This window comes from Solanum verrucosum, unplaced genomic scaffold (genome assembly GCF_900185275.1).
Source record: "Solanum verrucosum unplaced genomic scaffold, falcon-dt-bn FXZP01000144.1, whole genome shotgun sequence".
Taxonomy (NCBI): domain Eukaryota; kingdom Viridiplantae; phylum Streptophyta; class Magnoliopsida; order Solanales; family Solanaceae; genus Solanum; species Solanum verrucosum.
Window position 1 is genome coordinate 750,568 of NW_026020773.1, and position 25,065 is coordinate 775,632.

The following is a 25,065-nucleotide window of genomic DNA, read 5'->3' on the forward strand; positions in this document are numbered from 1 at the left end:
ACAATTCTCCGTCAGCCAAGGACTTGGTCAAATTGGCCAAAATAGTTTTGTTATTAACACATTGATACACACATGTCTGGTTCTCAATTTTCATCTTTAAAGTAGTGAATTATATCCAGCAATTCTGCGTCTTAAAACCAATATATTTTTGGACTACATTATCTTTAATAGTAAATGTCAAGAATTAACTTCTCATATTATCACTCAACTATTTAAAAAGTCATTTTGTTGTTCGTTGTTTTATATCAGAAAAGTCACTTAATTATTGTTATTTTCATGTATAAAGTCATTCAACTAATTTAAGTGATATATTCGATTAGTATATTGATGTTTGATGATGTGGAACTTTTTTCTAGCAAAACTTCTGGAAAAAAAAAGAAGCCAAATCCATTTTGATAATTTAGCAAATAAATATCTTAACATTAGGTTCCTATTATTATTGATGATAATTCATGTCATAATTCGTAAAATGTTCTCTCCAAATATTGTGAACTAGGGAATTTGGCCGTACTTTGCACAATTCGTAAAGTCCCAATGTTATCTTCTATCTCAAATATACCCCCGAAATTTAAAAAAAAAAAAGGTCCAAATATGTCCCTCACACTAAAGGTGGAAGCTGTGTCAGGGTATGTTTTGGACCCTTTTAATTGTTTCAGTAGAGTCCATTTAGGACCCAGGATCTCTGATTCAAATGGTGACGAAGTTTGCACCATATATTGCATATGTATTTTCATTGAAAATGGAATGACGATTGAATGTGGAATATTCTTTCTAGAAATCAATTAATTATGAAATGCATTAAAAAAAATAAAAAAAAAAAAAAAAAAATATATATACTAAATTTCTTTACACATGGTCCCACCTACTTATCGGCTTCTTGCATGTTAACTCAATCTTATTTTAGCAGGTCCTCGATGCAAAAGGTTAAGATTTTCAAATCTGGATCTGTATATCTTTGTAAAAGCAGGGGCAGAAGCACAACAATAAGCCAAGTGACTTATTATTAGGTTGCCACTTGGCAGTTTTAGGGTAATGCTCTAACAATAAAGGAACAACATAATTATTTGAATATAATTAAATACATACAAAATAAACAAAACGTGCAGTTTGGATGCTGGTAAATGTTACAAACTTATTCTAAAAGAAATTTGAAAACAGCTCTGTTATGATCATCAAATGCAAATTGTTTGTGTTCTCATATCCATTAAAGCAATTCCCTTGGCCAGTAAATGTAATCACTTGTCATGAACTCGTTATTCTTCCTTGTTAATGCTCTTTCCTCTATTACACGATAAATATCTTCCTCTAATTTAACTCTTCTCAACGCTTCCTTTAAACTGCTGCAAAACCTCAGCACACGTTGAGGCAGCAGCGAGCAATCCAACACTCTGCCTTCACTTCTTTCTCGAGCTAAATAGGGACAACACAACACATTCTTCAGCTTGTTCAAAAATTTATTCATGACCAAGTCCGTCTTAGATTCTTTGAATTGTAAGTTAGGGATCAGAGAAATGTATACATTTCATTCAATACACAAAACATTTACCTGAAATATCCGCTAACACGCGGTTATCCGATAATTAACTATTTGATTTTTAAAAAAAGCTTGATTAGTTTAAGATTTGGATTTATTTTTTAGGAGGAAGGTAAATAGTATAAGGGATTTACTTAAATAAAATACTTTCAAAGTAATTTAAGTGGTAAAATAAGTATGATAATGGTAAATGATGAACTAATTTTGACTCAAGTACTACTGTATCCTCTAGCAAAATTACTAGACATCTTGAGTGTATTGCTCACTGACAGATAAAGTATGTTGCGCTTTTGGTTTTCTATTTTTCTTTCCTGTAAATAATCATATCGTATTAGTATGAAGTGTTTTTTTCATGCTCTTTGATCTCATTAATCATTTCGTGCTGGCAGTTCGGGAATCGATGAACTGGAGAAGAGATTGGCTGCACTTAGAAATCCTTGATGTCAATATCTTGGACTAGTTCTTATGGAGTTTCACCACACATAAAGCATGATTACTGTGAGTTTTATGTACATAATTTTGCTCCAAGAATGCTGTGATGCATCACTTGTTGGTCTTCTTTGAGTGATAAATGGTTGTCCAAAAGTTACAAACAATGTATTTGTCATTTGATAAAGTCAATCTTGGCATGACTTTCTTTCATCCCTTGTCATGAAATTTTTTACTTTCATGTGCTAGTGTGTGTGCATTTTGTTTAATAATGGTGGTATCCAGAAGCAACCTATGCAAACCTCGATTATTTCACCGGACACGTGTTACCTCCCACCAACATAGGTATTGGGTAACTGTGCCACTGGTGGTTACTGGTTAGGTAGGTGGGAAGTAATCACCTATTAGAAGATAATTCGGGATTACTTATTTGTGTTGCTGACCCTCCACGTGTCCTTTTCGATTAGGGTTAGAGACAATCAAATGTATAGCCCCATGGTTAGTTACGAGTGAAACCTTAAACGGATGATAAATTCAAACTATTTCTCGGAGTAAAAGAGCTAAAGTGACCCTTCTTCATAGATAATTATGCAAAAGATAAAGATTTTCAAATCTGGATCTGTATATCTTTGTAAAAGCAGGGGCAGAAGCACAACAATAAGCCAAGTGACTTATTATTAGGTTACCACTTGGCAGTTTTAGGGTAATGCTCTAACAATAAAGGAACAACATAATTATTTGAATATAATTAAATACATACAAAATAAAAAAAACGTGCAGTTTGGATGCTGGTAAATGTTACAAACTTATTCTAAAAGAAATTTGAAACACAGCTCTGTTATGATCATCAAATCCAAATTGTTTGTGTTCTCATATCCGTTAAAGCAATTCCCTTGGCCAGTAAATGTAATCACTTGTCATGAACTCGTTATTCTTCCTTGTTAATGCTCTTTCCTCTATTACACGATAAATATCTTCCTCTAATTTAACTCTTCTCAACGCTCTCTTTAAACTGCTGCAAAACCTCAGCACACGTTGAGGCAGCAGCGAGCAATCCAACACTCTGCCTTCACTTCTTTCTCGAGCTAAATAGGGACAACACAACACATTCTTCAGCTTGTTCAAAAATTTATTCATGACTAAGTCCGTCTTAGATTCTTTGAATTGTAAGTTAGGGATCAGAGAAATGTATACATTTCATTCAATACACACAACATTTATTGAATAACGTTAGAAACTTACATAAACTTTATATATCATCAAAATTTCATAATATTACATTTTCCAAGTTAAGAAGAAGCTTACTTATAAAACTAAAAAGAAACTAAAAATCAAATCCATTACGCCAACATCTTCTTATTCTCGGCATCTGAAAAAATAAGATAGTGAGTCAAATACTTGAGAGTTGATCACTGATTGAATTTAGTAGCCACTGTTATAACAACTTCCAAGCTTTTCAAATTTTTAGCTTCTTGAATTTGTTGGAAAAACAAATATGCTTCATATTGAGCATTAATTAGTTGTTGTTATTAACAAAAAACATGTAAACTAATATATTAGTAGTTAGAATAAACTAAAAAAGATTAGTGTAGATCTTAGCTTGAATACCTGAAGTTCTGAAATCAAATCCCTCTTTATTGGTAACTTGTCTAGAAACGATTCTCTCTTCTTCTGTAGTTCCTTTGACTTTGCCGCTTCTTTCTCCTTCGCATGATAATTTTGTGTTCCAGCTCTTCAATGATTCTTGCAAGCCATTTCATATTTCCAGTTGAGATCATGAAATATATTATGGATAATCCAATACACAGTCCACTACCATAGCCCATCAGGGCGGCTTTCCAAAAGTTATAGAGAAATTCAGAATTGCTTTCTTGATCGTCTAGTGCAGATACTGTATAATTTGTCTCTAACACATGATCATTGCCACAACCTTTTGAAACTGGAAATCCACGCAATCCATCATTACCTTCATATGAATTTCTCATAAAGGTATGAAATTGAGGTCCTTGAGGGATGCACCCTTGAAGATAATTGTGGGAGAGATTTAAGAATTCAAGAGACGTTAGAGAAGCAAGTTGTTGTGGTATCTCTCCCGAAAGCTGGTTAAACGAAAGGTCCAATGATTCCACTACAGATAAACTTCCAAGTGATGGTGGTATATGACCTTGCAATCGATTATGAGATAAATTCAGTACCCGAATCGCAATGAGATCTCCCAGAACACCAGGAATATGTCCTTCAAATTTGTTGTTTGAAAGATCTATAACTGTGTACAAAGACCAAATTCTCACAACTTCTAGCTTCAATCCCTTTGATACAACTACCACCGAGTCTAGGTAATTTCCATTTCCTTCATAACTTGGTAACTTCATTGTTTGATCAATTGTCCTCATGCCTTTCAAATGTTGAAACATACTCGTTGATAAGTCTTTTGAGAAGGCATTGTTAGAGAGATCTATGATTCGAAGATCAGGAAACATGATTTCAGTCCCTGAAGATCTTATGGGTCCATGCAATTTATTCGATGTCAATCTTAAAACTCTCAGCTCTGTCAAAGCTCCCAACCACATGGGAAATGTGTCATTGAGGTGATTATCTCCCAGATCAATAACTTGCAACTTTTTGCAATTGGACAACGACCGAGGGATTCTCCCCTCTAGTTCATTGCCATGCAAGTTGAGACTTATAAGTGAATTTCCAATGCTAAAATTTGTTGGAAGAGTCCCAGAAAGTTTGTTATTCTGCATATCAAAAATCTGGAGGCTTCTAATATTGCCAAAACATTGTGGAATTGCTCCCCCCAGATTGTTTCTGCCCAAATTTAGTATTCGCAGTGATGTTAAATTGGAGATAGATGAAGGGAGCTCTCCACTGAGATTATTATGTGACATCATCAATAACTGGAGGCCACTGATATTACCCAAACATTGCGGAACTTTTCCCTTCAAGTTGTTATCATTAAGATACATAGAAGACAAGTTGTTCAAATTCCCCAATGAAGCAGGAATAGAACCACTAAGAAAGTTCCTACCCAAAGCTAGTATAGTAAGAGACCTTAGGTTACCTATTTCCTCAGGAATAGTGCCAGAAAGGTGATTATAAAAAAGAATCAAAATAGACAAGTTTTTCAATTTTCCCAATGAAGCAGGAATAGAACCATTAAGAGAGTTATTACTCAAATGTAGGATACTAAGAGACCTTAGGTGACCTATCTCTAGAGGAATAGAGCCAGAAAGGTTATTATTATAAAGATACAAACCAGACAAGTTGCTCAAATTCCCCAATGAAGCTGGAATGGAACCAGTAAGAGAGTTATTACCCAAATGTAGGTCAGTAAGAGACCTTAGGTAACCTATTTCTCGAGGAATAGAGCTAGAAAAGTGATTATCATAAAGATACAAAAAAGACAAGTTGCTCAAATTCCCCAATGACGCTGGAATGGAGCCAGTAAGAAAGTTCATACCCAAAGATAGCTTAGTAAGAGACCTTAGGTAACCTATTTCTTCAGGAATAGAGCCAGAAAGCTGATTATTATGAAGAAGCAAAAAAGACAAGTTGTTCAAATTCCCAAATGAAGCAGGAATAGAACCAGTAAGAAAGTTCCTACCCAAAGATAGCTTAGTAAGAGACCTTAGGTAACCTATTTCTTCAGGAATAGAGCCATTTAAATGGTTGTCAAATATACGGAGGATCTGAAGCTTGGCTAGTGAACCGATTTGTTGTGGGATTGTTCCTGAAATCTGATTGCTGTTCAAGTCAAGATAGACAAGATTAGTGAGATTACTAATCTCAGGTGGAATGGTGCCAGAGAAATTGTTCATGCTAAGATTAAGATTCTCAAGAAAAGGGAGAGATGAAAACGGAAAAGCATACAGGTTACCAATGACACGGGAATTTGTAATATTCAACCTGTTAACCCTACCATTAAAGCATACAATTCCATTCCAGTCTTCGCATGTATTAGAGCTTGGCGTCCATGAAGCCAATAAGGAATTATTCTGGTTCTTGAAAGTTGCTTTCCATTTCAAGAGGGCAATTGCTTCCTCAGTGGAAGCAAATGCAACTGTAAAGAGGTAGAAAAGAGTGAAAAACTGAAGTGAAGAGAATGTTTTGCTAGAAACCATCATCATAGTTTGAGTTTATTGTTTCAGATTCATAGGATTTGATATTGTATGTAACTTATACTAATTAAAGATCAACAGGAAACACGTTTTCTCCAAATTTGCCAATTTGGCTTCTATCAGGGAAAAAAATGTTGTCATTCTCAAGTCAAATTTTGGATTGTTTTGTGTTAGAGATCTAGTTCAGCCAAGGAATCCTCATCTCTACATAATGGACCATATTCAACAATTCTCAGTGTTAGACGTTACGATGATTCGTAATGTCTTCTCTCACATGTTTTGTTTTTGTCTTTGAGAAAATGTTGTCATTTTTCAATCTTTCTTTGTCGTGTTGAGAAGGGTGTTTTATTTTTATGGGACTTGCTAGATATTGATGTCTGATGATGTGGATCTTTTGAAAAATGAATAGCCAAATAAATGAAGAGCCAAGAAAATTAAGAGATAATGGTCAAAATTAAATTTGAATATCACTTTTTTTGCGAGTTTTACATTCGAATAATAAGTTATTTATTTTCCCTACTTGAACTATTGTCGTCTCAATTTGAAACACAAATTATTCACAAACAACTAAGACTTATGGGTTTCGAGGAGTGAGTGTAATTTTATGGTAAGTGGCCAATCTGTCAATGAAATGTGTAAAAATTAGGTGATTTTTCAATCTGCCAAATAAAGTCGTGTTGCAAAGGGTATTTTATTTTTATGAGACCTCCAAGAGTTTCACATTTTTCATGCTCGAATATTTTGATAAAATTAAATTTCAATGACTCTCAAATCGATTTTCCAAATAAAAGAATTTCTTCACTGAGATTATTTTTTTGATATGATGAAGTATCTTGTGGAATTTGTCGGAATAGGTAATGATCCTTGATGAAAACTGGATATTAATAGTTTTTTTATTAGAGATAGATTAAGATATTTCAACCTTCGAAGATGGTTTTTGGATATTAAAAACTCCAATTCTTTCACTTCACACGCGATCACTCCGAAGATGGTTTGTGGATAAATTATTGTAACTTATAGTACTTTTTCTGTAGTTTCAAAATATATAAATTTTATTTTAAATTTTTTAAAGACTTCATGTTTGAATTTTTGGTGAAAATTAAACTATTTGGCTCTTGAAAATCCCGACTATGCATTATAAATTGAGATAGAGGGAGTAATCTTCATATGATTGTTTTCGCAAATAGTAATTAAACACATATCTCTGGTCCCAAAAAGAACAGGAAATGCATTTTCTTCAAATTTGCAAATTTGGTTGCTATCAGAGAAAATGTGGTCATTCTCAAGTCAAATTTTGAGTTGTTTCGAGTTACACATTTAATTCAGCAAAGGACTTGGTCAAAGTGGCCAAAGTAGTTCTGTTATCACACATTGGTCATGACCACTTTTAATGTATGATACAGACATGTTTGGTTTTCAATTCTTATCTCTAAAGTAGTGGACCGTATCCAATCATTTTCAGGACATTTGATATTAATCTTAGGCATGAATCTCTCAACCTGGTAAGGAATATTTTTCCATTGATGGAAGAATTGCTCTTTAGGAGATGGAACAGAGAGCAACATCTTGATTTGATGGATAACCTGATTACATTTACTGCTAACACAAACATGAATTTGTAGTTGTAGTTGAGGCACATTAGCTATATCTTCTTAATTTTGTGCTTCCTGTTCTTGAATCTCTCCTTCATTATGTTGAGTCATAGAAGCAGTTTGATGTTGCAGAGGCACAATAGCCATTTGCTGCTGCATCATCAAGGCTTCGTGTTGTAACGGTTGTTGTGATTGAGTCATATTGGCAACCTGTTGTTGCATGAGTACACCATAGTCATGGTAATGAGCCATTTTGTGCAGCATTTGTTCCAGAGTTGGTTGAACTATTAAGTGCATCCTGTTAATTATCAGCTACCTCGAATAGATTATACGAAACTTCCCTGTTTTTTAGGGTCATTTTACAAGATTCTGTCTTGCCAGTGCTGCTTCATATAGATTATCCAACTTTGATCTATCTAGTATACCCCCCTGTATCTGTAAATAGAACAGACAAATGTTTCAAAATAACATTATTGCAATTGGCAAAGGAAAGTTTCAAAGTGCTACGAGCACAAGGAATATCATTGATGAATGCAAATGAAAAAAACAGTTTACTTTGAGTAAGCCTGTTTGTATAATAATAGGCTAAGCGAAGGGCCGGGCCACAAGGGTGTATTGTATGCTACCTCACTGTTTCCACATCAAAAAATTAAAACTTGGCCTCTCCCACCATAATAACTAGCTTTCGGGTGTGAGATATTCTCTCTCTTCTATCGTGCGCTAAATATCTTCCTCCATTCATTCAGCTCTCTAAGATTCTTTGAGGTGAGTATTATTGATCCGAGAAATGCATACACATCATTCAATACACACAACATTTATTGTATATCATCAAAATTCATAATATTACATTTTCCCAACTGAAGAAAAGCTTATAAAACTAAAAATCAAATCCAACATCATAAGCTGCAACATAGGAAGAACCAAATCCATTACGCCAATGTCTTCTTATTCTTGGCATCTGAAATAGCTTAAAAAATAAGAAAATGAGTCACACAACTATAATTTTTTTGCCTCTGTTATCACAGTTTCCAACTGATTACCAGCAATTCGTATCAAGCGTTAATAAGTATTTTGTTTATAACAAAAAAGCATAAAACCTAATATATTAGTTGTTAGAATAAACTAAAAAAGATTAGTGTAAAACTTAGCTTGAATACCTGAAATTCTGAAATCAAATTCTTCTTTACTGGTAACTTGTCTAGAAGCGATTATTTCTTCTTCTGTAATTCTTTTGACCTTGCTGCTTCTTTCTCCTTCGCATGATAATTTTGTGTTCCAGTTCTTCAATGATTCTTGCAAGCCATCTTAGATTTCCAGTTGAGATCAAGAAATACATTATGGATAATCCAATACACAGCCCACTGCCATAGCCCATCAGAGCTGCTTTCCAAAAATCATTAAAAAATTCAGAATTGCTTTCTTGATCGTCTAGCGCAGACTTTGTATAATTTGTCTCTGACACAGGATCATTGCCACAACCTTTTGAAACGGGGAATCCACGTAATCCATCATTACCTTCATATGAATTGCTCTCAAAGGTAAGAAATTGAGGCCCTTGAGGGATGCATCCTTGGAGATAATTGTGTGAGAGATTTAAGAATTCAAGATATGTAAGAGAAGCAAGTTGTTGTGGTATCTCTCCCAAAATATGGTTAAATGAAAGGTCCAATGATTCCACTAAAGACAAACTTCCAAGTTCTGGTGGTATATGACCTTTCAAACCATTATGAGACATATTCAATACCCGAAGAGCAATGAGATCTCCTAGAACACTAGGAATATGTCCTTCAAATTTATTGTTTGAAAGATCAATAACTGTGTACAAAGACAAAATTTTCACAACTTCAAGCTTCAATCCCTTTGTTACAACAACTACCGAGTCTTGGTAGTATACTCGATTTCCTTTAGAACTTGGTGCCTTCATTATTTGATCAATAGTGGTCATGCCTTTCAAATGTTGAAACAGACTCGTTGGTAAGTCTTTCGAAAAGGCATTGCTAGAGAGATCTATGATTCGAAGATCAGGAAACATGATTTCAGCCCATAAAGATCTTATAGGTCCATGCAATTTATTCGATGTCAATCTTAAAACTCTCAGCTCTGGCAAAGTTCCCAACCACATGGGGAATGTGTCATTGAGATGATTATCTCCTAGATCAAGAACTTGCAACTTTTTGCAATTGGCCAAAGATCGAGGTATTTTTCCCTCTAGTTTATTGCCATGCAAGTTGAGACTTCTAAGTGAACTTCCAATGCTAAAATTTGTTGGAAGAGTCCCAGAAAGTTTGTTATTCTGCATATCAAAAACCTGGAGGCTACTAATATTGCCAAAACATTGTAGAATTGCTCCCTCAAGATTGTTTCTGCCCATATCTAGAATTTGTAGTGATGTTAAATTGGAAATAGATGAAGGGATCTCACCACTGAGATTATTATGTGACATCATCAAAACCTGGAGGCCGCTGATATTACCCAAACATTGCGGAACATTTCCCTTCAAATTGTTTCTCGGCATATACAACACTTTCAGTGATGTCAAATTGCACACAAATGACGGAATTTCCCCAATGAGATTGTTATCATTGAGAACCAGAGTTTGCAGATTTCTCAAATTGCCAAATGAAGCAGGAATAGATCCATTAGGAAAGCTATTACCCAAATATAGATAAGTAAGAGAACTCAAGTAACCTATTTCTTCAGGAATAGAGCCACAAAGCTGATTATTATTAAGATACATACCAAACAAGTTGCTCAAATTCCCCAATGAAGAAGGAATATAGCCATTAAGAGAGTTCTCACCCAAATGTAGGTAAGTAAGAGACCTTAGGTAACCTATTTCTTTAGGAATTAATCGTGTTTTATTAGAGATTAATCAAGATATTTCAACCTTCGAGGATGGTTTGTGAATATTAAAAACTCTAATTCTTTCACTTTAAACGCGACCACTGGTTTGTGGATCAATTATTATTACTTATAGTAATTTTTACATAGTTTTTAAATATATAAATTTTATTTTAAAATTTTAAAGACTTCATGCCTGAATTTATGATAAAAATTAAAGGATTTGGCTCTTGAGAATTCAAACTATGCATTATAAATTTGGATAGAGGGGGTAAGCTTCATAAGATTGTTTTCACGAAAAATAATTGAACACATTTTTCTAGTCCCAAGAAGAAAAACAAAGTAAATTAAAGATCAACAAGAAATGCGTTTTCTGTACAATTTTGCAAATTTGGTTGCTATCAGAGAAAATATAGTCATTCTCAAGTCAAATTTTGAGTTGTTTCTGTCAAGAACTTAGTCAAAGTGGCCAAAATAGTTTTGTTATTAGACATTGGTCATGACATGACTAATTTTAACGTATGATATAAACATGTCTGGTTATCAATTCTTATCTCTAAAGTAGTGGATCATATCCAATAATTTTCAGTTTTAGATCAATAAAACTTTTGGCTACATTATCACTAATTTATGTAGTAGATGTCAAGAGTTGATTTTTCACATAATCTTTCAACTATTCAGAAACTCACTTTTCTTTGTTTTAAAAAATTATTTAATTGTTGTCATTTCACGTAAAAAGTCACTTAATCAATTCAAGTTATATTTTTGGTAGATAATGATGGTGTGGAATTATTTTCAAGGTCTTTTAAAAAAATGAAAAAGCCAACAATTCTCCGTCAGCCAAGGACTTGGTCAAAGTGGCCAAAATAGTTTTGTTATGAGACATCGGTCATGATCACTTAGAATGTATGATACAAACATGTCTGATTATCAATTCTTATCTCTAAAGTAGTGGATCACATCCAATAATTTTTAGTTTTAGATCAATAAAACTCTTGGCTACATTATCTCTAATTCATGTAGTAGATATCAAGAGTTGATTTTTCACGTAATCACTCAACTATTCGAAAAGTCACTTTTCTTTGTTTTGTTACATAAAAATTACTTAATTATTGTCATTTCACGTATAAAGTCACTTAATCAATTCAAATTATATTTTCGTTAGATAATGATGGTGTGGAATTATTTTCAAGCTCTTTTAAAAAATGAAAAGCCAACAATTCTCCATCAGCCAATGACTTAGTCAAATTGGCCATAATAGTTTTTTTTATTACATATTAATACAGACATGTCTGGTTCTCATTTTCATCTTTAAGGTAATGGACTATAGCCAACGATTCTACGTCTTAAAGCCAATAAATTTCTAGACTACATTATCTTTAATTTGACTAATGAGATTTTATATAGCAGATGTCAAGTATTGACTTTTCATATTATCATCAACTATTTAAAGTCATTTTTTCTGTTATTTGTTTTGTGACAGAAAAGTCACTCAATTATTGTCATTTTTTCGTATAAAGTCATTCAGTCAATTTAAATGATATATTCAATTAATATTGATGTCTAACCATGTGGAACTTTTTCAAGCAAAACTTTTGAAAAAAAGAAAAGCCAAATCAATTTTAATAATTTAGCAAATAAATATCTTAACACTAGGTTCCTATTAATGATAATTCATGTCATAATTCGTTAAGTGTTGTCTCAAAATATTGTGAATTCGGCCGCCCTTTTTCTCTTTTTAATTCACACTTTTCCTGTTTGTATTTTATTAGAATTAATATTATTATTCTTTAAGTTAAATTTGGACTTTTTTTTTTTGGTCTTTTTATTAATTTTATCCATGTGTTACACATTTACACCCATTTCCCCCCAAGTAAATATGACTATTATGGTTCTCAATTCTCATCTCTATAGTAGTGGATCATATCCAACAATTCTCAATCTTAGACGTTACGATATTCGTTATGTCTAGTGTTGGCAAAATGAGCTCATATTTTGGTAACCCACTCATATTTAATGGGTTGGGTAAGTGACTTTTTACATGGGTAAAATGTGGATTGGTACCCATATTCAACCCATAAAAATATGGGTAAAGTATGGATTAGCCAAATGAGTTAAGCTTCAAACTTTTATTCACTCAAAATTCATGATATTACCAAATATATTGTAACTTCTCTTCCTTTTTATGTTCTTCTATAAAACTAATTGTTTTTCTCTATAATTAAAAATGTGAAGTCTTTGGCCCTCCAAATATATCTATTTTAAATGTACATTTCTTTTGTTAATTATACTTATATTTTTTTTATTTGTTTAATTTTATATTCGATAATAAATAATAGTGTAAAACAAGCAAATCATGTACTAGTATTGACATTGCTTAAAGTGCATTAAGCATATTTTAGGGTGTGTTTGGTATGAAGGAAAACATTTTCACCCCAACCCTCGACCCACCCCCCAAAAAAATTTAAGTTTATTTTTAAAAAATATTTTGAACTTCAAAATTTCATTTTTTCATCCCTACCCTCGATCATCCCACCACCCACCCCACCCCGTACCAGCCCCCTCCCACCCCCCCAAAAAAATAATTTTAAGTTTGTTTTTAAAAAATATTTTCAACTTCAAAATTTTATTTTTTCATCCCTACCATCGATCCACCCCCAACCCCCCCTACTTGCCCCCCCCCCCCAACCCCGAAAAAAAAATTAAGTTTTTTTTTTTTACTTTTATGATACAATAAAACTAAATGAAGCATTTTCAACATATTTCATCTAAAAAAAAACTAAAATATTTTCTCCATGTTGAATTTTTAAGTAGAGTACTATTTACTCATGAAAATATGGTTAAATATGGGTAAACTAGTATTTTACCCAACCCATTTGTTACCCAATCCACTTTTACCCATATAAAATATGGGCGGATTGAATTATTACCCATTTTCAACCCGCCCAAATTTGATCCAACCCGCCCATTTTCCACCACTACACTTATGTCTTTGTTGCAAATTCCGGTTGTTTTGTTTTTGTCTCTGAGAAAATGTTTTCATTTTTCAATGTATCTTAGCAATGTTGAGAAGGGTGTTTTATTTTTATGGAACCTGCTAGATATTCATGTCTGATATGTGGAACTTTCGAAAAATGAAGAGCAAAGAAATTTAAGAGATAATAGTCAAAAATATATTTGAATATCACTTTCTTTTTTTTTGCGAATTTTACATTCGAATAATAAGTTATTTATTTTCCCTACTTGAACTATCGTTGTCTCAATCTGAAACACAAATTATTCACAAACAACTGAGACATATGGGTTTCGAGGAGTGAACGTAATTTTATAGTAAGTGGCCTATCTATCAATGAAATGTGTAAAAATTAGATGATTTTTCAATCTGCCTAGTAAAGTTGTATTGCAAAGGGTATTTTATTTTTATGAGACCTCCAAAAGTTTCAATTTCTCATGCTCGAGTAGTTTGATAAAATTAAATTTCAATGAATTTCAAACCGATTTTACAAATATATAAAAGGAATTTCATAATAGTGTTTTATTAGAGATAGATTAAGATATCTCAATCTTCGAGGATGGTTTGTGATTATTAAAAACTCTAATTCTTTCACTTTAAATGCGGCCACTTTGAAGATGGCTTGCGGATCAATTATTATGACTTATATAATTTTTTAATATATAAATTTTATTTTAAAAATTAAAAGACTTCATGCCTAAATTTACAACAAAAATAAAAGGATTTGGCTCTTGAGAATTCAAACTATACATTATAAATTGAGATAGAGGGAATAGGCTTCATAAGATTGTTTTCGCAAAGAATAATTAAACACATTTCTCCAGTCCCAAGAAAAACAAAATAAATTAAATATCAACAGGAAACACATTTTCTTCAAATTTGAAAATTTGGCTGCTATCAGAGAAAATATAGTCATTCTCAAGTCCAATTTTGAGTTGTTTCAGTCAAGAACTTGGTCAAAGTGGCCAAAATAGTTTTGTTATGAGACACCGGTCATGACCACTTTTAATGTATGATACAAACACATTTGGTTGTCAATTCATAGCTCTAAAGTAGTGGATTATATCCAATAATTTTCAGTTTTAGATCAATAAAACTCTAGACTATATTATTTCTAATTCATGTAGTAGACGTCAAGATTTGATTTTTCACATAATCATTCAACTATTCAGAAGTCACTTTTCTTTGTTTTATAATAGAAAAATCACTTAATTATTGTCATTTCACGTATAAAGTCATTCGATCAATTTAAATGATATATTCAAATTAAATTTAATATCACTTCTTTTGCGAGTTTTACATTCGAATAATAAGTTATTTATTTTCCCTACTTGAACTATCATCGTCTCAATTTGAAACACAGATTATTCACAAACAACTGAGACTTATGGTTTCGAGGAGTGAGTTGTCACGCCCCGAGCCTACACCCTGGGCGGGACCGGCACTCGGAGACCATTGCTGGCCCCAAGCGAACCCTTGGCCTGGCTTTCTTAACTCAGCGGAAACCTACTCAACAAAATAACTCAATGCTATGCAGAGGCATAAACAACTTAAATGATACATATCTGGCCAAAAAGGCAACTCGAGTCTCAAAATAGAATACTTACATATATACATAGATAAGAGACTCAAAACTAACTGACTGACTGTCTGTCTAACTGTCTATTGAAGCCTCTAATATACTGAGATGGATGTGGGGACAGACCCCGCAACATCCTAATAGAACAAAACTAAGTACACAAAACAATTGAGTCCTCCGGAATGCAAGGAGGCTCACCATAGACTCTGGAGTGCTCAGCTGGATCAACGACGTGCAGGATGCTGATCCGGGATACCTGTATCTGCATCATAAGACGATGCAGGCCAACTGGCATCAGTACATGGAATGTACGAATATGTGAGCTGGAAAAGCTGAACCACAACTTAAGCTTGAAAGGAGAACAAGAGATCACTTACCTTGACTCTGAACGACTCATATACATAACTGGACTCAAAGTAAAGCAATAAGACACGAGCCACACATATAAAACTTGTAAAAGAATGTAAACAACTTAGATCGTTAAGGATAAAATAACAACAAACTCCACTTTTCTTTTATAAACCTAAAACAGCTTTTGTGGGAGGTTCTTTAACCGACAACCACCACTACGAGCCTTAGTGATGATACAACGTTTTACCTCACGTTGCCAAAGGACCATCCTATACCTTGCCATCGATATAGGACCTTACTTTTGCTTAGTGGATCCACTAGCCTAATCTTGCGTGATCATCTAAAAAGAATGATACGACAAGTCCCATGTTGGCACATGGTTCTTAGGGAGAGTTGAGTTAATATGAACTCGTGTCCCCCAATTCGGTGCTCAATACTACTCCCAAAATTACTTTGGCTCATGCTTTTAAAATAACTTCTTTCTTTGATTGAGATAATTACTCAAAACTTTAGCCCAAAGGCTCCTTTGGGGAAAGAAAACATGATTCCCTTCTTATTCAAATATAAAAGCATTTACGACCTCCTTTGGGAATACTTAGTTCCCTAATAGCTTTCTTTCCTTTTTTTTTTGAAGAGAATTCAACTTTAAACTCATGACTCAGCTTGAAACTAAGACTCTTACTCGACTTGAAACTTCACTTGACTTGGAACTATCTTTCCTTGAATCGGAATTATGAATTCAAGGTGTTCGATCACATGTTGTGGAAGGATTCTTGAACACTTAGACGCACTTTGGAACGTCGAAAACAACTATAAAACATAGGTGAATTACTTTGGAACATGCATGAGAAAGTGAGAAAAGAAGAGGGGAAACTTGGCTGAGACTTCAGATTTCTGGTGACACAGATGGGACTTACGGTCGCCATCGACGGACCGTAGATGGACTTACGGTCCGTACTGCAGGTCCGTAGATTGCGTCAGAGATTTTCCCCAGAATTCATTTAAGAAAAAGACTAAGTGTTGACCTACGGTACGGACTTACGGTCCGTAGGTCAGGTCACGGACCGTAGATCGACGCCCCATAACCCCAACTTCTGTCCCAATCGACGGTTGACCAGTACTGACCGTTGATCTATCTACGGTCCGTAGGTCAGTCCCGTAGATGGGGATCGACAGCCCAGAAACTTCTGCAAATCGATGGTAGATCAACCTCTAAAGGGTCATAGCTCTTAGAATCATAATCCCCTCAACATACAATAGGTTTCAACTTAAATATACGACCCAATCATGTCTCACAACGTACAATAAATTCAACAACACCACCAACAACCTCAACAACAACTAACAACTAACAACTTCAACACTTCAATAACAAACTCCCAATCTTTTCTCAAAGCAAGGAATATACTTGGGGTGTGTGGGGGAAAGGATCAACCCACACGGAAAACTCACATACCTTGATAGGGATCACCCCCGACGAATTTCCACAATGGTCTTGACAAATCTCCTCTTTCTTCTCTTCTTCTTCTTCTCCTTCTTCTCTTCTTCAATCACAAAAACCCTAACTCTTTCTCTTACCAAAAATGGGACAAAAATGATCCAAAGATCATCCTAATACAACAATATGGGCTCAAAAGAATTGGCTAGGGAAAAGACTAAAATGCCCTTAATGATTCCCGGACGGATCTCCTTGTCAACTGCCCAACTTTCGAAGGTCATAACTCCCTCATACGAACTCGGAATCGAGAAAACTCGGTGGCGTTGGAAAGGTCGTTCCACGAACTTTGCAACCATAACTGGAATTCCACCTAACTCATCCTGAGCTAGAATTTGTGGCTGTTCAAAGTTGGCCAAAATTTCCAAAACTTTAAATTCTTTCCAAAAATGAAAATTTCCAATTCTAAGCCTCTTCAATTATTTCATATTGCCGGATGTTACATGAGTGTAATTTTATGGTAAGTGGCCAATCTGTCAATGAAATGTGTAAAAATTAGGTGATTTTTCAATTTGCCAAATAAAGTCAAATTTTGGGTTGTTTTGTGTTAGAGGTCTAATCAGCCAAGGACTTAGTCAAAGTGGCCAAAATAAGTTTCTTATTGCACATTAATCATGACCACTCTAAGTGTATGATACAAAAATGTTTGGTTCTGAATTCTCATCTCTACAGCAGTGGACCATATCCAACAATTCTCAGTCTTAGACGTTACGATGATTCGTAATGTCTTCTCTCCATATGTTGCAAATTTGTGTTGTTTTGTTTTTTTCTTTGATAAAATGTTGTTATTTTTCAATCTGTCTTAGCCATGTTGAGAAGGGTGTTATATTTTTATTGGATCTGCTATATATTGATGTCTAATGATGTGGAACTTTTGAAAAATGAATATCCTAATAAATGAAGAGCAAAGAAAATTAAGAGATAATGGTCAAAATTAAATTTGAATATCACTTTTTTTGCGCGTTTTGCTTTCGAATAATAGCTATTTATTTTCCCTACTTGAACTATCATCGTCTCAATTTGAAACACAAATTATTCACAAACAACTGAGACTTATGGGTTTCGAGGAGTGAACGTAGTTTTATAGTAAGTCGCCTGTCAATGAAATGTGTAAAAATTAGGTGATTTTTCAATCTGCCAAATAAAGTTGTGTTGCAAAGGGTATTTTATTTTTATGAGACCTCCAAGAGTTTCAAATTTTTCATGCTCGAATATTTTGATAAAATTAAATTTCAATGACTCTCAATTGATTTTCCAAATAAAGGAATTTCTTCACTGAGATTATTTTTTGATATGATGAAGTATCTTGTGGAATTTGTCGGAATAGGCTTGAAGAAAACTGGATATTAATAGTGTTTTATTAGAGATAGATTAAGATATCTCAACCACCGAAGATGGTTTCTGGATATTAAAAACTCCAATTCTTTCACTTCACACGCGATCACTCCGAAGATGGTTTGTGGATAAATTATTGTGACTTATAGTACTTTTTCTGTAGTTTCAAAATATATAAATTTTATTTTAAATTTTTTGAAGACTTCATGTTTGAATTTTTGGTGAAAATTAAACTATTTGGCTCTTGAAAATCCAAACTATGCATTATAAATAGAGATAGAGGGAGTAATCTTCATATGATTGTTTTTGCAAATAGTAATTAAACACATATCTCTGGTCCAAAAAGAATAGGAAATGCGTTTTCTTCAAAGTTGCAAATTTGGTTGCTATCAGAGAAAATGTGGTCATTCTCTTGTCAAATTTTGGATTGTTTTGTGTTAGAGGTCTAATTCAGGCAAGGACTTAATCAAAGTGGCCAAAATAGTTTTGTTATCACACATTGGTCATGACCATTTTTAATGTATGATACAAACATGTCTGGTTTTCTATTCTTATCTCTAAAGTAGGGACCATATCCAATATTTTTCCATTGATGCAAGAATTGTTCTTTAGGAAATTGAACAGAGAGCAACATCTTGATTTGATGGATAACCTGATTACATTTACTGCTAACACAAACATGAATTTGTAGTTGTAGTTGTAGTTGTAGTTGTAGTTGAGGAACATTAGCTATATCTTCTTGATTTTGTGCTTCCTGTTCTTGAATCTCTCCTTCATTATGTTGAGTCATAGCAGCAGTTTGATGTTGCAGAGGCACAATAGCCATTTGCTGCAGCATCAACGCTTCGTGTTGTAACTGTTGTTGTGATTGAGTCATATTGGCAACCTGTTGTTGCATGAGTACACCATAGTCATGGTAATGAGCCATTTTGTGCAACATTTGTTCCAGAGTTGGTTGAGCTATTAAATGCATCCTGTGAATTATCAGCTACCTCGAATAGATTATCCCACTTTGATCTATCTAGTATACCCCCTTGTATCTGGAAATAGAACAGACAAATGTTTCAAACTAACATTATTGCAATTCGCAAAGGAAAGTTTCAAAGTGCTACGAGCACAACAAGGAACATTATTGATGAATGCAAAAGACAAAAACAGTTTACTTCGAGTAAGCCTGTTTGTATAATAAAAGGCTAAGCGAAGGGCCGGACCACAAGGGTGTATTGTATGCTACCTCACTATTTCCACAACAACCTTATCACAAAAGATTAAAACTTGGCCTCTCCCACCATAATAACTAACTTTGGGGTGTGAGTTAACCAGTTACACCCTAGGTTGTTACGTATTCTTCTTTGTTTGTTCTCTCTCTTCTATCGTGCTCTAAATATCTTCCTCCATTCATTCAGCTCTCTAAGTTTTTTGAGGTGAGTATCATTGATCCGAGAAATGCGTACACATCATTCAATACACACAACATTTATTGTATATCATCAAAATTCATAATATTACATTTTCCCTAGTTAAGAAAAACTTATAAAACTAAAAATAAAATCCAACATCATAAGCTGCAACATAGGAAGAACCAAGTCCATTATGCCAACATCTTCTTATTCTTGGCACCTGAAAATCTGAAAAAATAAGAAAGTGAGTCACACAACTATAATTTTTTAGCGTTTGTTATCACAGCTTCCAACTGATTACTTGCAATTCGTATCAAGCGTTAATAAGTTTTTGTTGATAACAAAAAGCAAAAAACCTAATATATTAGTTGTTAGAATAAACTAAAAAAGATTAGTATAGATCTTAGCTTGAATACCTGAAATTCTGAAATTAAATTCTTCTTTACTGGTAACTTGTCTAGAAGCGATTATTTCTTCTTCTGTAATTCTTTTGACCTCGCTGCTTCTTTCTCCTTCGTATGATAATTTTGTGTTCCAATTCTTCAATGATTCTTGCAAGCCATCTTAGATTTCCAGTTGAGATCAAGAAATATATTATGGATAGGCCAATACATAGTCCACTGCCATAGCCCATCAGAGCTGCTTTCCAAAAATCATTGAAAAATTCAGAATTTCTTTCTTGATCTTCTAGCGCAGACACTGTATAGTTTGTCTCTGACACAGGATCATTGCCACAACCTTTTGAAACGGGGAATCCACGTAATCCATCATTACCATCAAATGAACTGTTCTCAAAGGTATGAAATTGGGGTCCTTGAGGGATGCATCCTTGGAGATAATTGTGGGAGAGATTTAAGAATTCAAGAGACGTAAGAGAAGCAAGTTCTTGTGGTATCTCTCCCGAAAGGCAGTTAAATGAAAGGTCCAATGATTCCAGTACAGATAAACTTCCAAGTGATGGTGGTATATGACCTTTCAATCCATTGTGAGACATATTCAATACCCGAAGAGCTATGAGATCTCCTAGAACACTAGGAATATGTCCTTCAAATTTGTTGTTTGAAAGATTGATTACTGTGTACAAAGACAAAATTCTCACAACTTCAAGCTTCAATCCCTTTGTTACAACAACCACCGAGTCTTGGTAGTAGAATCCACCTCCTTTATAATTAGGTTCCTTTATTGTTTGATCAATAGTCGTCATGCCTTTCAAATGTTGAAACAGACTCGTTGGTAAGTCTTTCGAGAAGGCATTGTTAGAGAGATCTATGATTCGAAGATCAGGAAACATGCTTTCATCCCCTGAAGATCTTATAGGTCCATGCAATTTATTCGATGTCAATCTTAAAACTCTCAGCTCTGGCAAAGTTCCCAACCACATGGGGAATGTGTCATTGAGATGATTATCTCCTAGATCAAGAACTTGCAACTTTTTGCAATTGGCCAAAGATCGAGGTATTTTTCCCTCTAGTTTATTGCCATGCAAGTTGAGACTTATAAGTGAACTTCCAATGCTAAAATTTGTTGGAAGAGTCCCTGTAAGTTTGTTGTTGTGCATATCAAAAACTTGGAGGCTACTAATATTGCCAAAACATTGTGGAATTGCTCCCTCCACATTGTTTCTGCCCAAATCTAGAATTTGTAGTGATGTTAAATTGGAAATAGATGAAGGGATCTCTCCACTGAGATTATTATGTGACATCGTCATAACCTTGAGGCGAATGATATTACCTAAACATTGTGGAACTTTTCCTGTCAAGTTGTTTCTCGACATAAACAACACTTCCAGTGATGTCAGATTGCACACTGATGAAGGAATCTCCTCAGTGAGATTGTTATCATCGAGAATCATATTTTTCAGATTTCTCAAATTGCCAAATGAAGCAGGAATAGATCCATTAAGAGAGTTATTACCCAAATATAGATAAGTAAGAGAACTCAAGTAACCTATTTCTTCAGGAATAGAGCCAGAAAGCTGATTATTATAAAGATTCAAAAGAGACAAGTTGCTCAAATTCCCCAATGAAGCAGGAATAGAGCCAGAAAGCTGATTATTATAAAGAGACAAACTAGACAAGTTGCTCAAACTCCCCAATGATGCAGGAATAGAGCCATTAAGAGAGTTATTACTCAAATGTAGGAAACTAAGAGACCTTAGGTAACCTATTTCTTCAGGAATAGAGCCAGAAAGCTGATTATTATTAAGATACAAAAGAGACAAGTTGCTCAAATTCCCCAATGATGCAGGAATAGAGCCATTAAGAGAGTTATTACTCAAATGTAGGAAACTAAGAGACCTTAGGTAACCTATTTCTTCTGGAATAGAGCCAGAAAGCTGATTATTATTAAGATACAAATGAGACAAGTTGCTCAAATTCCCCAATGATGCAGGAATAGAGCCATTAAGAGAGTTATTACTCAATTGTAGGAAACTAAGAGACCTTAGGTAACCTATTTCTTCTGGAATAGAGCCAGAAAGCTGATTATTATTAAGATACAAATGAGACAAGTTGCTCAAATTCCCCAATGATGCAGGAATAGAGCCAGAAAGCTGATTATTATTAAGATACAAATGAGACAAGTTGCTCAAATTCCCCAATGATGCAGGAATAGAGCCAGAAAACTGATTATCATAAAGATCCAAATGAGACAAGTTGCTCAAATTCCCCAATGATGCAGGAATAGAGCCATTAAGAGAGTTATTACTCAAATGTAGGAAACTAAGAGACCTTAGGTAACCTATTTCTTCAGGAATAGAGCCAGAAAGATGATTATTATTAAGATACAAATGAGACAAGTTGCTCAAATTCCCCAATGATGCAGGAATAGAGCCAGAAAGCTGATTATTATTAAGATACAAATGAGACAAGTTGCTCAAATTCCCCAATGATGCAGGAATAGAGCCATTAAGAGAGTTATTACTCAAATGTAGGAAACTAAGAGACCTTAGGTAACCTATTTCTTCTGGAATAGAGCCAGAAAGCTGATTATTATTAAGATACAAATGAGACAAGTTGCTCAAATTCCCCAATGATGCAGGAATAGAGCCAGAAAGCTGATTATCATAAAGATCCAAATGAGACAAGTTGTTCAAAATCCCCAATGATGCAGGAATAGAGCCAGAAAGATGATTATTATAAAGATACAAATGAGACAAGTTGTTCAAATTCCCCAATGAAGCAGGAATGGAACCAGTAAGAAAGTTCCTACCCAAAGATAGCTTAGTAAGAGACCTTAGGTAACCTATTTCTTCAGGAATAGAGCCATTTAAATGGTTGTCAAATATACGGAGGGTCTGAAGGTTGGCTAGTGAACCGATTTGCTGTGGGATTGTTCCTGAAAACTGATTGATGTTCAAGTTAAGAATGACGAGATTAGTGAGATTACCAATCTCAGGTGGAATGGTTCCCGAGAAATTGTTCATGCTCAGATCAAGATTTTCAAGAAAAGGGAGGGATGAAAACGGAAAAGCATAGAGTGTACCAATGACAATAGAATTTGTAATATTCAACGTGTTTACCCTCCCATTAAAGCATATAACTCCATACCAGTCTGTGCATGCATTAAAACTTGGCGTCCATGAAGCCAATAAGGAATTATTCTGGTTCTTGAAAGTTGCTTTCCATTTCAAGAGGGCAGTTGCTTCATCAGTGGAAGCAAAAGGAACTGTAAAGAGGTACAAAAGAGTGAAAAACTGAAGCGAAGAGAATGTTTTGCTAGAAACCATCATCATATTTTGAGTTTATTGTTTCGGATTCATAGGATTTGATATTGTATGTAACTTATACTAATTAAAGACCAACAGGAAACGCGTTTTTTCCAAATTTGCTAATTTGGCTGCTATCGGAGAAAAAAATGTTGCCATTCTCTTGTCAAATTTTGGATTGTTTTGTGTTATAGGTCTAATTCAGGCAAGGACTTAATCAAAGTGGCCAAAATAGTTTTGTTATCACAAATTGATTATGACCACTCTTAGTGTATGATACATACATGGCTGGTTCTCAATTCTCATCTCTACAGTAGTGGATCATATCCAACAATTCTCAGTCTTAGACGTTACGATGATTTGTCATGTCTTTGTTGCAAATTTGGGTTGTTTTGTTTTTGTCTTTGAGAAAATGTTGTCATTTTTCAATCTGTCTTAGGCGTGTTGAGAAGGGTGTTATAATTTTATTGGACCTGCTAGTTATCGATGTCTGATGATGTGGAACTTTTGAAAAATGAACAGCCAAATAAATGAAAGAGCAAAGAAAATTAAGAGATAATATATGGTCAAAACTAGATGAAGAACGCCCGTGCTGCACACGGCCTAACAATTTCAATTATGATATACTCTCCTTGTTCAATTTTACAATTTCATTATTTTAAAAATAGATTTTTATTTTTATTTGTCACTTGTAATATATCAAGAAAAGAAAATTACTATTTTTCATTACTAACGTTAGCATTAATTATTTATTCTCCAACTCATTTTTCTAGATTTAATATTAAACATTACGTAGTTAATATGGATAGAACAGTAAAATAGTCATGTCAATTATTATTTTTTAATAGGCATGAAATTTATTTATGTTTTGACTACTACTGTTGTTCATAATATAATGGGGAAAATGCATAAGTACCCCCCCCCCCCTCCCTCCCAACCTATTCCCGAAATTTCAGACACTTATACTATACTAAGGTCCTATTACCCCCCCCCCCTCCAAACTTATTTTAAAAATAATTTTCTATCCCTTTTCGGTCTACGTGGCACTATCTTCTGGGTCTAGCGCGTGTTGACAATTTTTTCAAGCTATCTGGTTGGTAGTGCCACGTAGGCCGAAAAGGGATAGAAAATTATTTATAAAATAAGTTCGGGGGGTAATAGGACCTTACTATAGTATAAGTGTGTCTCTGGTATTTCGGGCATAGGTTGGGGGTACTTATGCATTTTCCCAATATAATATTTTCATTTTATATCTATTAAATCCAATTTTATTTTTTCAAACTATTAAATCCAATATTATATTTTCTTAGTGAAATTTTATGTTGCACTCTATAGGAATTTGAATACTTGTATATATTAATTTAATTTCAGACTATATCATACAATTTTTTTAGAGAAAAGTATTAAAGAAACTCATAAATTCGACGCGAATTATTAGTTTCATTCCTGAACTACTGACAACCTTAAAATAACTCGAACTAAATACGAATGTTTAATTATGTAATTAATGTAATTTGTCTTATAAAACTAAAAATTCAAATTCACAATTCAAATGTAAGATTATACTAATAAATATGGATTTAATTTAATGTTGCAAGTTACGTTTAAAAAAAATTGCTAATAAATCCAGTAAGTATCAATATAAATCTTACGTTATAAATGATAA

General features: G+C 33.9%; 3 protein-coding genes and 1 pseudogene across 12 annotated transcripts in view; 1 reads left to right on the plus strand and 3 right to left on the minus strand.

Moving 5' to 3' along the window:
- The window catches only part of LOC125813040 (vacuolar protein sorting-associated protein 2 homolog 3-like), a 142,273-nt gene that overhangs the window by 84,358 nt on the left and 32,850 nt on the right, over positions 1 to 25,065 (plus strand). For 2 of the 5 annotated variants that reach the window (XM_049492539.1, XM_049492544.1), the window contains exon 11: positions 1,924 to 2,176. The exons of the other annotated variants lie outside the window; for them this stretch is intronic. In XM_049492539.1, coding sequence (XP_049348496.1) covers positions 1,924 to 1,975 — 52 coding nt within the window. In that variant the 3' untranslated portion in view covers positions 1,976 to 2,176. Of the gene's footprint in view, positions 1 to 1,923; positions 2,177 to 25,065 lie in introns of those variants that run through there. 5 annotated transcript variants of the gene reach the window in all.
- LOC125813037 (receptor-like protein Cf-9 homolog) overlaps positions 1 to 25,065 on the minus strand; it is a 127,167-nt gene that overhangs the window by 54,581 nt on the left and 47,521 nt on the right. For 3 of the 6 annotated variants that reach the window (XR_007442042.1, XR_007442040.1, XR_007442039.1), the window contains exon 2: positions 3,894 to 3,929. Coding sequence is in view for 1 of the 6 variants with exons in the window: in XM_049492532.1 (XP_049348489.1) it covers positions 3,894 to 6,093 (2,200 nt within the window). In the remaining 5 variants the exon portion in view is untranslated. Of the gene's footprint in view, positions 1 to 3,893; positions 6,114 to 9,194; positions 9,283 to 25,065 lie in introns of those variants that run through there. The other 3 variants (XR_007442041.1, XR_007442038.1, XM_049492532.1) reach the window with 2 other exon arrangements.
- The window catches only part of LOC125813033 (receptor-like protein Cf-9 homolog), a 45,639-nt pseudogene continuing 40,462 nt past the window's right edge, over positions 19,889 to 25,065 (minus strand).
- Positions 20,151 to 23,524, minus strand: LOC125813032 (receptor-like protein Cf-9 homolog). The gene is made up of 3 exons (XM_049492524.1): positions 22,639 to 23,524; positions 21,736 to 22,566; positions 20,151 to 21,591 (listed from the first exon to the last, which is right to left on the minus strand). The coding sequence occupies exons 1-3, from the start codon at positions 23,424 to 23,426 to the stop codon at positions 20,151 to 20,153; spliced, it is 3,060 nt and encodes a 1,019-aa protein (XP_049348481.1). The 5' UTR covers positions 23,427 to 23,524.